The sequence below is a fragment of the Anoplopoma fimbria genome, unplaced genomic scaffold (assembly GCF_027596085.1).
Source record: "Anoplopoma fimbria isolate UVic2021 breed Golden Eagle Sablefish unplaced genomic scaffold, Afim_UVic_2022 Un_contig_12468_pilon_pilon, whole genome shotgun sequence".
Classification (NCBI taxonomy): Eukaryota; Metazoa; Chordata; class Actinopteri; order Perciformes; family Anoplopomatidae; genus Anoplopoma; species Anoplopoma fimbria.
The window spans coordinates 20,886-33,654 of record NW_026551826.1 but is presented as its reverse complement, the minus strand read 5'-3'; the positions used below and the strand labels follow the sequence as shown (position 1 = coordinate 33,654).

The following is a 12,769-nucleotide window of genomic DNA, read 5'->3' as shown; positions in this document are numbered from 1 at the left end:
ATAAACTGATGGAGCTGTTCTGTAAGACCAACCAGATGTGTGTCTGCATAATCTGCACTTTTTAGACCACAAGACACATGATGTTGTTCCTCTGAAAGAAGAATATGAAGGAAAGAAGGCCGAGCTGGAAGACTGAGACTGAAATTCAGCAGATGATCCAGAAGAGACGACTGAAGATTCAGGGAGATCAAACACTCAGTGGAGCTCAGTGAGGAAGATGCAGACAGAGAGATAGCAGATGGTGTTCAGGTCTTCACCGCTCTGAAGGAGTCTGTTGAGAGAAGCCAGGCCGAGCTCATCGACACGATCAAAGAGAAGCAGAGAAAGACAGAGAAACAGGCTGAAGGCTTCATCAAAGAGCTGGAACAGGAAATCTGTGAGCTGAAGAAGAGAAGCACTGAGGTGGAGCAGCTCTCACGCTCTGAAGACCACCTCGACATCCTCCAAAGCTTCATTTCCCTGAACGCTGCTTTACCCACAAAGGACTGGACAGAAGTCAACGCTCATCCACTCTATGAGGGGACTGTGAGGAAAGCTTTGAACCAGCTGGAGGAGACGCTCAGTAAACAGATGAAGAAGCTGTTTGAGGCCGAGCTGAAGAGAGTCCAGCAGTCTGCAGTGGATGTGACACTTGATCCTGATACAGCTCATCCCAAACTCATCCTGTCTGATGATGGAAAACAAGTTAAACATGGTGATGTAAGGAAGAATCTCCCAGACAATCCAGAGAGATTTGATTATTGTGTTAATGTCTTAGCAAAGCAGAGTTTCTCTTCAGGAAGATTTTACTACGAGGTTCAGGTTAAAGGGAAGACTGAGTGGACTTTAGGAGTGGTCAGAGAGTCGATCAACAGGAAGGGAATAATCACACTGACTCCTCAGAATGGTTACTGGACGATATGGTTGAGGAATGAGAATGAGTACACAGCTTGTGCTGACCCATCAGTCCGTCTCTCTCTGAAGTCTCAGCCTGAGAAGGTGGGGGTGTTGGTGGATTATGAGGAGGGTCTGGTCTCCTTTTATGACGTTGATGCTGCAGCTCTTATCTACTCCTTTACTGGCTGCTGCTTCACTGAGAAACTCTACCCATTATTTAACCCATGTACTAAAGATGGTGGTAAAAACTCTGCCCCTCTGATCATCTCTCCTGTCAATCACACTGAGTAGAACAACCAGTGGATTTTCAGCAGAAAGGTTCACTGCACTCAATGTAATGAATGTACATATTTTTAGTGATGTACGGTGTTTACATCGTTAATTTTTCAGCTTTTGATCAATGAGGGTTTTTCTCTTTCATGTGTCACATTAATGACTACTTCAAGTCATGGAATTATGACACTGATGAATATAATCTACTGTTGTGCATTTTATTCTAATAACTGCAATACCTGACTGTAAAGTCATCAAAAACAATGAACTCAAGAATATGAAGCATCTGTTCGTTCCATAAATGTCTGCGTGCCAAAGTCAAAACCTTTTGTTGTTTGAATATAAGAAGTGTTGCATACTAACACAAATTACAGAAGAGCAGTTTATGAATAAGACAACTGCTTTTCTCTCTTTTTCCTGTTTATCTAACAGGAGCAAAATAAAGATTATATTGTGTCCGATAACGTTACATGACTTTTGATTGATATCACAGCTGAAGGAATAGCTGATGATGTTTATAATGACTAAATCATGTGATTAAAAACACCATCAGCTGTTCTCAGACTGATTGAGCTGACGAGCTCTAATACTCCATCACATTTCAGATGGTTATATTAAATAATGTGGTGATATTTAAGGTTTGAGTTGAGTTTGAGCAGCTGATGTGAACACTAAACCAGTGCTACTAGTTTTTAAAGAATAAATTATATCTGAGGACGCCACCTAGTGGAGTTCATCACAAACTGCAGCCTGTGGCCATAAAACGACATGCTCTCAATCTAATAGATACAAGTACTCTGTCTAATGTCACTTTTTATCTTGTTTTGTAGTTTTTTGAGCTCATATTAAAACCAGCAGCTTTCACTTAAATATATGTTTACATTCAAAGTATTACACTTTAACTTCTTTTAAAAGGGAGACTCACAGAGACGCCCATTGATGTACTGCTGTCGTCCAATCAGAAGGATTCTCTTTCTCAGTTAAAAATATTATTTTCCTTCTTCTTCTCAAATTCCCCAATGAGGCAATAAAACCTCACCTACAGAGCTGCACTGAGAGGAGGAGCAACTCTGAAAGAGGAGAGCTGCAGAGTCACATTTCCTGAAATGAAAGTGAAAGTTTGTCTGATCAACAGCAGAGCTGCAGTCGAGACAAGTCTCTCTGTTTCTCTGTAAAGAAACATTCAACTGAATCCAGCAGCTTTTTCTCACCAACACAGCAGAATCTCTTCAAACACTGGTGAGTACTCTGTTCTACAAAGACAACATGCACTGACTCAATATTTGTCTCCCATTGTTTCACCTATTTTATTATATAGATCATAAAATTAATATCATTTTTAGAAAAAAAATAATGTATATTGTTTAAAAAACTATAACCACAGTGACTGAACTCTGTCTAGTTTAGGTTAGATAGAATGCAGTCACAGCTCGTTCAGCTTATCTTAATTTAAAGACTATTTCCGACGTGTTTCTTTTCTGTCAGTGAAAATTAAACTAAAGCCAAAAAAAAAAAGATAAGTAACATCAGGTGACGGTTAAGGCTAGATGCCCTTTGGACTCTCCAAATACAGTACAGGGTCTAACTTCATGTGTCAAATTATTTTATTGCCTGTTAAGCAATAAAAAAGGTTTTACAACGTATATAGCTGTTACACACTTTGGTAAGTAGTCTTGAACTTCAAACCCTTTTTTCAACTTAATTGTTTCCATAGTTACTGCTGGCTGACTTTGCAAGGCAGTAAGGCTAATACTATTTTTACTATTATCATTATGAACTGTGTTTGAACATCCAGTATTAGCTCATAATCAGATCTCCACTCAGACGGGAAGCTCCACTCATGGCAAATGTTTAACTGACGTCCATCGTGGCTGTCGGGGTTGTGGAGAAAATGTTTTTTGTTTCCCATAAACGTGTTCTTTAATGGGAAATGGACTTGCCTTCATGTAGTGCTTCAGACCTCTCAAAGTGCTGAACGCTTCATGTCAACAATCACCCATTCACACACACATCAATACACTGATGGCAAAGACTGCCATACAAGTTACCAACCTGCTCATCAGGATCTCATCTATATGTTCATTCACCTAACGATGGCACGGGAACAACCTGGGGTTTAGAATCTTGGCCAAACCCGATCACAGGATGACCGTGCTACTGTACAACGACGCAGGATTTGGGGTCAGCAAGGTAACTTCAGGGTTAACAGGTTTTCAGTTCTACGGCGGAGGTTCACTTCTAGTCGGTGGAGATCACAATGGTAACTAATGCTGCACACCTAACCTGCTCCAGAACAGGTTATGTTGGAGATCATCTCCCTAATGACCAATCAAAGCTCAGTACATTGATTGTTAACTAATATCACACAAATATGAAGAAGTTAAAGTCATACACCAGGCTAAAAGCAACAGTTTATACTGCCAAATGCAGGAAGGACAGCTGGCAATAAATCGCTGTTCTACAGTGACACTCAATATTTGATGTTAAAGTGAGTTAAAACCAGAATCCATAGCAAAGAAAAGAAAAAAAGTAACAGCAGATAAACTAGGCCAGCTAAAAGCTAACTAGCCAGCTGTGACTCCTTTGATGGACAAACACAGAACAGCATCTGATTTAATGTGTGCATTTATTTATTTATGATAAAGGTACAACACTGATGTTTTAAAGTCCTCATACCTGTTATATACTTTATTAAATAGCCTTGAACTTCACTGTTTAACAACCGGTATGAACTCAAAAACTTCAGCTCTACTCAGACAGGAAGTTCTGCTCATGGAACTGAGGAGCAAATATTATTAGTAGATGAATTGTAATACGTTCAATATTAAAGTGGAATTAAAAATGTTGAACCTAATTACAAATTATATAAATTAACTCTAACAACATTAGCATTAGGGTAACAGTATTATTGTTTAATGTGTGATGTCACAGTAATAAAGGAATCTTTTCTTTTGGTTTAAAATTAAATTCTATTTTAATTGTACTTATTATATATTATATATTGTGATATTAACAAGAACCAGAGGGACTGGGATGTTTTCACTGCAAAGCTTGAACCATCAGATTAGTTGATCATTGTTTTATTAGTTTTACTACATAACTATAAACAGCGGTGTCCTGTTTGTTGGATAAAAACACAGCATTACAGTCTGACTTAATAACACTTTTGTGGAAAAGACTTTCATGATGCTCTTACAACACTGAAAATCAGATCCTAACAGCACCACGTGTCAGAGAAACAATATGACAGGATGAAAACGGCAGAGTTCAAATGTTAAAATGTACACTACTGTTATTGTCAAGTCATGTTCCCAAACATGTTCAGTTTACTCATTTGAAAAGGATCTATGCGTGTACCCGAAGATTTCAACTGGATTTCACTCAATGACAAAACAACTTTTAATTCTCCTCCTTTTATTTTGGTAGGTTATTAAGCTTTTAATCCATTACACCATTAAGCCATTAAGGTTAAAAAACTTTAAATAGAAAAAGTAAATCCATATATATTCAATAGACAAATGAATGTAAACAGGCAAAGCATCTGTGATAGTTTAAGTGATAAAGCTCCAGTGTCATATTCTATAATCTAAACATGTCCTAACACATTTAAAGCACACACAGATAATGCCCACAGCTGCCATAACTGCTGGCTTAACACCAGGCAAAGTGTTTATTCTTCATTTTAGCACAATTAGTGACCGAAAGTGAATCAGGATGTTCTCATAGTGCCATCAACAAACATTTACACCACTTTGACCGTCACCATTTACCTTCTACTTTAACAACCATCATGGGATTTGAGAACAGATAGAAACATAACAGGTTATTCAGTCATAACCGCAGATCTCGATGTCATGTGATCTCTGTCAGGTCTGCCTCTCTACTGTTCCAGGCAGAGAGGCTCCTCCCTGTTTATTTATGAATACTCAGATTGTCAGTGTATTCATTTCTTTACTAATAGCTTTACTTATTATTATATTTACAATTATCTTCATCTTATTTAGTCCTTTATATTGCTTCTATCGATATAAAAGAGAAGTCCTGTTTGACTTGACAGTAATCATCATTAGAACAACACTGACTGCTCAGAGTCTTCTCTCAGGACAAAACTACATTTTATAAAATGCTGCTGTTCATAATAATAATACATTTTGTTTGCATAGCGTTTTAAAAGGTACTCAAAGGCATTCTACATGGTAAAGACAGAAAAGATAAAAGCAATAACAATATAAATGACATTATAACATTAAGAAACAAAACAAAATCATACATAACTGGCATCACAGACTGAAAGCAGATTTAAATAGATGAGTTTTAAGGTTAAACGCTTCATTTTGTTCATCCATTAGAGATCAACACGTAATACTTCTGGTTCACTGAGAGGAGGAGCAACTCTGAAAGAGGAGAGCTGCAGAATCACTTTTCCTGAAATGAAAGTGAAAGTGAAAGTTTGTCTGATCAACAGCAGAGCTGCAGTCGAGACAAGTCTCTCTGTTTCTCTGTAAAGAAACATTCAACTGAATCCAGCAGCTTTTTCTCAACAACACAGCAGAATCTCTTCAAACACTGGTGAGTACTCTGTTCTACAGTGACACTCAATATTTGGTCTTAAAGTGAGTTAAAACCAGAATCCATAGCAAAGAAAAAAAGTAACAGCAGATAAACTAGGCCAGCTAAAAGCTAACTAGCTAACTAGCCAGCTAACCCTAACACACAGATAATGCCCACAGCTGCCATAACTGCTGGCTTAACACCAGGCAAAGTGTTTATTCTTCATTTTAGCACAATTAGTGACCGAAAGTGAATCAGGATGTTCTCATAGTGCCATCAACAAACATTTACACCACTTTGACCGTCACCATTTACCTTCTACTTTAACAACCATCATGGGATTTGAGAACAGATAGAAACATAACAGGTTATTCAGTCATAACCGCAGATCTCGATGTCATGTGATCTCTGTCAGGTCTGCCTCTCTACTGTTCCAGGCAGAGAGGCTCCTCCCTGTTTATTTATGAATACTCAGATTGTCAGTGTATTCATTTCTTTACTAATAGCTTTACTTATTATTATATTTACAATTATCTTCATCTTATTTAGTCCTTTATATTGCTTCTATCTATATAAAAGAGAAGTCCTGTTTGACTTGACAGTAATCATCATTAGAACAACACTGACTGCTCAGAGTCTTCTCTCAGGACAAAACTACATTTTATAAAATGCTGCTGTTAATAATAATAATACATTTTGTTTGCATAGCGTTTTAAAAGGTACTCAAAGGCATTCTACATGGTAAAGACAGAAAAGATAAAAGCAATAACAATATAAATGACATTATAACATAAGAAACAAAACAAAACCATACATAACTGGCATCACAGACTGAAAGCAGATTTAAATAGATGAGTTTTAAGGTTGAACGCTTCATTTTGTTCATCCATTACAGATCAACACGTAATACTTCTGGTTCACTGAGAGGAGGAGCAACTCTGAAAGAGGAGAGCTGCAGAACCACATTTCCTGAAATGAAAGTGAAAGTTTGTCTGATCAACAGCAGAGCTGCAGTCGAGACAAGTCTCTCTGTTTCTCTGTAAAGAAACATTCAACTGAATCCAGCAGCTTTTTCTCACCAACACAGCAGAATCTCTTCAAACACTGGTGAGTACTCTGTTCTACAGTGACACTCATTATTTGGTGTTAAAGTGAGTTAAAACCAGAATCCATAGCAAAGAAAAAAAGTAACAGCAGATAAACTAGGCCAGCTAAAAGCTAACTAGCCAGCTGTGACTCCCTTTGGATGGACAAACACAGAACAGCATCTGATTTAATGTGTGCATTTATTTATTTATGATAAAGGTACAACACTGATGTTTTAAAGTCCTCATACCTGTTATATACTTTATTAAATAGCCTTGAACTTCACTGTTTAACAACCGGTATGAACTCAAAGACTTCAGCTCTACTCAGACAGGAAGTTCTGCTCATGGAACTGAGGTGCAAATATTATTAGTAGATGAATTGTAATACGTTCAATATTAAAGTGGAATTAAAAATGTTGAACCTACTTACAAATTATATAAATTACTCTAATAACATTAGCATTAGGGTAACAGTATTATTGTTTAATGTGTGATGTCACAGTCATAAAGGAATCTTTTCTTTTGGTTTAAAATTAAATTCTATTTTAATTGTACTTATTATATATTATATATTGTGATATTAACAAGAACCAGAGGGACTGGGATGTTTTCACTGCAAAGCTTGAACCATCAGATTAGTTGATCATTGTTTTATTAGTTTTATTACTATTTGAATAACAGCTAATAGTCACTCAGGCAGTTTTAAAAAAAACATTTAAAACCACAGAGAAAGAAAAGGCAGAATAATCCAACTCCACTTGCTTAATCTAAAATAAATCCACCAAACACACTGAGTCTGATCTTTGGAAAACAATCTCAAACTGTGGCATTGACAGGAAGCTTAGTCTCTTGCGTGCTGGTTGCTATGAAAAAGTTCTTATTGACTCACTTCATATCAGCCCAAGTCTTCAGCTGAACTAAATGAAAAGTTGAATCTGAGAAGCAACACTCGCTAACACTTCGCTAACACTTCGCTAACACTCTGCAGACTTACATTTGTTCCTTTAAATATTATACAGTTTCTGTGCGATTTTTTTTTCTCCCGTCACATTTTACTCTGTGGTTTTGATTTTTTACTGCAATATAAAAGTCCTGCTCCTCTATGGAAACAGAACAAACACGGCTAGAAGTAGAGAAAACTCAAAAATGTGTTTAGTGCAAAATAACAAAGTTATAATGACATAAATCATGAAAAATTAAACAAAGAAAGTTTTATCTATACATCCAATATTTTTGTTTGTTACCAATATTAGTAGAGTCTCTACTTGTTATATATATTAAACCATCTACATTTTTAAAACGTCTACTTACAGCCTCTCCTCTCCTTTCTGCTCTGTCTTCAGCCTGAAGTTTAGTCCAAGTTTCAGAGAATTTCTGTCAAATGACCGTTGGACTGTTGAACGTTAATCCTCTGAACCACAAGCAGTTTATGGGCGTTTTTTTCTCCTGTCACATTCTACTCTCTGTGGCTTTGATTTTTACTGCAGTATAAAAGTATTTTGTGCAGTATAACACAGTTATCATGCCATAAATCATGAAAAAACAATAAAAAGGAAGTTGGATTTCTTTGATTTATTTTACAAAAGTTGGGAAACAATCTAATCTATATTTCCATCATTTTATATATCCAACATATCGATATATCCGAGATATGAATCTGATGATCATGACTGTTTTTACAGCTTCTGACTGTGATTAACGGTTTAGTTTTGGCAATCATTTAAAGAGAACATGCTTTTCGATCTTAATGGCAGGCTTTGGGGTTCAGAAGGTACATTTCATTTCAGCTGGTTACCATGACGACTCATTAATGCAACCCCAAATAACCTCTGGGGAGCAGTTGTTAGCTTACATAGTCATTTACCATGCAGACCTTCACAAACACCACATGTATCACGTTTCAGACGTAACATGAATGTCTGATGTTACTCACTCATATCGATGTTATCTCTTCCAACCTTCCTGTGTCACTGACAGCAGCAGTATTAATAATTAAATTAGAGCTTAGTGATCTAATAGAAATACCACCATAGAACTGCACATCTGAGCTCTCCTTTAATTACAGCATGGTCCAGGACCTGACTGTGTAATGAGCTGTCTAAGTAAATCAGAACTTGAATTAATACAGATTGTAGCCACTAATACATTATCAACCACGGCGCATATTTGCGTTGGACATTTTCTCACTCAAATTAGCCCTCGGGTGCAAAACAGAAACAGCATTCAGGATGTCCCTCCTTATATTCTACTAATCATAGCTTGATTTTATTGAAAAAAAGAATCAAACTGGAGACCATCTTTGGATGGGATCACACAATGGCGTAAATTGTGTCCTCCTTCCTTACTTCAGACGCATTTACTCGGACTGACTCGTACTGATGACACACACAGAGACCCACAACGTGAAAAACACTGTTGCAGCTGCTAAAGATGTTTAATAAGAGTTGTTGTTTTTTACACCTTTTGTCCTCAGAGTGTAGACATGTCTGCTGCCAGCTGTCTGCTGACTGAAGATCAGTTTCTGTGCTCCATCTGTCTGGATGTGTTCACTGATCCAGTCAACACACCATGTGGACACAACTTCTGTAAAACCTGCATCAATGAACACTGGGACGTTAATGTCCAGTGTCAGTGTCCAAACTGTAAAGAGTTGTTCAACACCAGACCTGAGTTGCGGGTCAATACTTTGATCTCTGAGATGGCTGCTCAGTTCAGACAGTCAGCTCAACAGAAAGCCAGAAACAGAAGCTCAGAGCAACAAGCTGATAAACCAGGAGAAGTTCCCTGTGACGTCTGCACTGGAACCAAACTGAAGGCCATGAAGTCCTGCCTGGTGTGTCTGGTCTCCTACTGTGAGACTCACCTGGAGCCTCATCTGACAATGTCAGGTCTGAAAAGACATCAGCTGATCGACCCTGTGGAGAACCTGGAAGACAGGATGTGTACGGAGCACGATAAACTGATGGAGCTGTTCTGTAAGACCGACCAGATGTGTGTCTGCATGCTCTGCAGTCTTTCAGACCACAAGACACATGATGTTGTTCCTCTGAAAGAAGGTTATGAAGGAAAGAAGGCCGAGCTGGAGGCTGAAATTCAGCAGATGATCCAGAAGAGACGACTGAAGATTCAGGAGATCAAACACTCAGTGGAGCTCAGTGAGGAAGATGCAGACAGAGAGATAGCAGATGGTGTTCAGGTCTTCACCGCTCTGAAGGAGTCTGTTGAGAGAAGCCAGGCCGAGCTCATCCACACGATCAAAGAGAAGCAGAGAAAGACAGAGAAACAGGCTGAAGGCTTCATCAAAGAGCTGGAACAGGAAATCTGTGAGCTGAAGAAGAGAAGCACTGAGGTGGAGCAGCTCTCACGCTCTGAAGACCACCTCGACATCCTCCAAAGCTTCATTTCCCTGAACGCTGCTTTACCCACAAAGGACTGGACAGAAGGCAACGCCCAACCACTCTATGAGGGGACTGTGAGGAAAGCTTTGAATCTGCTGGAGGAGATGATTAGTGAACAGATAAAGAATCTGGTTGAGGCCGAGTTGAAGAGAGTCCAGCAGTCTGCAGTGGATGTGACACTTGATCCTGATACAGCTCATCCTGAACTCATCCTGTCTGATGATGGAAAACAAGTTAAACATGGTGTATGGAAGAATCTCCCAGACAATCCAGAGAGATTTGATTTTTGTGCTAATGTCTTAGCAAAGCAGAGTTTCTCTTCAGGAAGATTTTACTACGAGGTTCAGGTTAAAGAGAAGACTAAGTGGACTTTAGGAGTGGCCAGAGAGTCGATCAACAGGAAGGGACAAATCACACCGACTCCTCAGGATGGTTACTGGTTAATATGTTTGAGGAATGAGAATGAGTATGAAGCTTGTGCTGGCCCATCAGTCTGTCTCTCTCTGAAGTCTCAGCCTGAGAAGGTGGGGGTGTTGGTGGATTATGAGGAGGGTCTGGTCTCCTTTTATGACGTTGATGCTGCAGCTCTTATCTACTCCTTTACTGGCTGCTGCTTCACTGAGAAACTCTACCCATTATTTAACCCATGTACTAATGATGGTGGTAAAAACTCTGCCCCTCTGATCATCTCTCCTGTCAATCACACTGAGTAGAACAACCAGTTGATTTTCTACAGAAAGATCAACTTTCACTTAATGTAATAAATGTATATTTTTTTGTGAAGACATTGTTGACTTTTTCAGATTCAAATGTTTTTCTTTGATCTGTCATATTGCTACTTACTACTTCAAGACATTGATTAATAATAGTGTAGATTGAAGTATAAATGATGCTGTGTTCACACCAAACAAGAAGCAAATTTTCCGAGTTGCCTTATGGGTGTGAGTTTTATCGCAGGATTATTTGTGTTTATTTGCATCTTTCGCGCTAGAAGCGCCAGAGAGAAGCGGGTGCTAAAAATGGATAAATGGGATGCTCTATCAACACTCTAAATAACGTCATATATGAAATAACTGAATAATGATGCTGATTTTTTAAAAGTGGCACCTTTTATGTGGATGTCCAATCAGTGATGATTGTAATGTAGTCAATTGAAACAATGAATTACTTAGAGCTGCTATATTAACATTGAAAGCTGAAGTCGCGGATAAAAAAACCTGTTGTTTTTCCTGCATCCAGCGCTATTATTTGATGTGATATTGACGTAGTTGGATCCAAAGAAGAAACACCAGCAGGCGTTGTGTTCTAGATGCAGCTCAAAAACAAAACTTGGTTGTTCTCTCATTTGTATGGACGTGGATACATTTACAGTGTTTTGGCCAACTGGATGTAGTCGTCATGAAGTCACCCATTGGTTGATGGACTAAGGTTTCATAGCCTCTAGTTTGGCATTTTGGCATTTCGCCGCCATCTTGGATTACGGCTGTCGCCATCTTGGTTTATTGCAACCACTGAACGGTAGTGACCATTTAGACAGCAGAGAAGTGACGCCGTGGTAGAAACGCCGTATAAGGCTCTGGTAGTAGTATTAACCTGTCAATCACAGTAGCCCCGCCCTAAAGCATCCCCTGCTTTATGGTCTGTTTGACTCTAAATGGAGCATCATTTACTAAATGAACATCATGCTGTATTGAAGAAGATTTGAAACTAGAGATTGGCGTTTAGAGGCGACGTTGGACAAAAACTTGCGCAATGCATCTGGTTCATGTAGGCCCAATTCCACAAGAAGGAAAAATAAGCTTTCTCGGTCAATATAGCACATATTGAGGACTATATTCCTTCAATTGACTATATTTACCATAATAATAATACTAATAATCAGCTTTATTGGTCATTGTACATATATATACATGAAATTTACCCTTTGCATTTAACGCATCCCTGAGGAGCAGATTGGACGTTCACATAAAGAAAGATGAATTTTCCCTTTAAAGATCTGGGTGCCTAATATAAAACCTTTTATTTCCTGGTCATTGTGTATAAGAAGTGTTGCATACTGTCACAAATAACTGAGGAGCAGTTTATGAATGTGTCACAAGTAATTTGCATCTCTCTGTTTTTCTTTTTAAATAAAATAAGACAATATTAATTTTCAGTGTGTTTTATGAAGTTATTTTGTTTTTTAAAGATATTACGGCTTAACGAACAGCTGAAAGTGTTTCTAATGACACCAAATCATGTGATTAAAAACACCATCAGCTGTTCTCAGACTGACTTGAGCCGACTCAATCACTTTTGAGATAGTTGGTTATGTAAAATAATGTGGTGATATTTAAGGTTTGAGTTGAGTTTGAGCAGCTGATGTGAACACTAAACCAGTGCTACTAGTTTGTAAAGAATAAATTATATCTGAGGACGCCATCTAGTGGAGTTCATCACAAACTGCAGCCTGTGGCCATAAAACGACATGCTCTCAATCTAATAGATACAAGTACTCTGTCTAATGTCACTTTTTATTTTGTTTTGTAGTTTTTTGAGCTCATATTAAAACCAGCAGCTTTCACTTAAATATATGTTTACATT

At 38.1% G+C, this 12,769-nt stretch overlaps 2 protein-coding genes across 3 annotated transcripts; both read left to right on the top strand.

Moving 5' to 3' along the window:
• Window positions 1-182: 182 nt before the first annotated feature.
• Window positions 183-1,602, top strand: LOC129115797 (pyrin-like; the record flags this gene model as incomplete). Its single annotated transcript, XM_054627046.1, has 1 exon — window positions 183-1,602. A coding segment is annotated over one exon (985 nt), but the record flags the coding sequence as incomplete, so codon positions are not given.
• Window positions 1,603-2,267: 665 nt separating this feature from the next.
• Window positions 2,268-11,216, top strand: LOC129115800 (E3 ubiquitin-protein ligase TRIM39-like). Of its 2 annotated transcripts, none has more exons than XM_054627049.1 (4): window positions 2,268-2,388; window positions 5,501-5,718; window positions 6,596-6,807; window positions 9,269-11,216. In XM_054627049.1, exon 4 carries the CDS (start codon window positions 9,271-9,273, stop codon window positions 10,897-10,899), a length of 1,629 nt encoding a protein of 542 aa, XP_054483024.1. In that variant the 5' UTR covers window positions 2,268-2,388; window positions 5,501-5,718; window positions 6,596-6,807; window positions 9,269-9,270; the 3' UTR covers window positions 10,900-11,216. The 2 variants fall into 2 exon arrangements, with proteins under 2 accessions (XP_054483024.1, XP_054483023.1); XM_054627048.1 differs by having other exon boundaries at window positions 9,262-11,216.
• The last annotated feature ends 1,553 nt before the right edge of the window (window positions 11,217-12,769 follow it).

Coding starts and splice junctions, on each gene's coding strand:
- LOC129115800 (XM_054627049.1), top strand. CDS start 9,271: ATGTCTGCTGCCAGCTGTCTGCTGACTGAAGATCAGTTTCTGTGCTCC.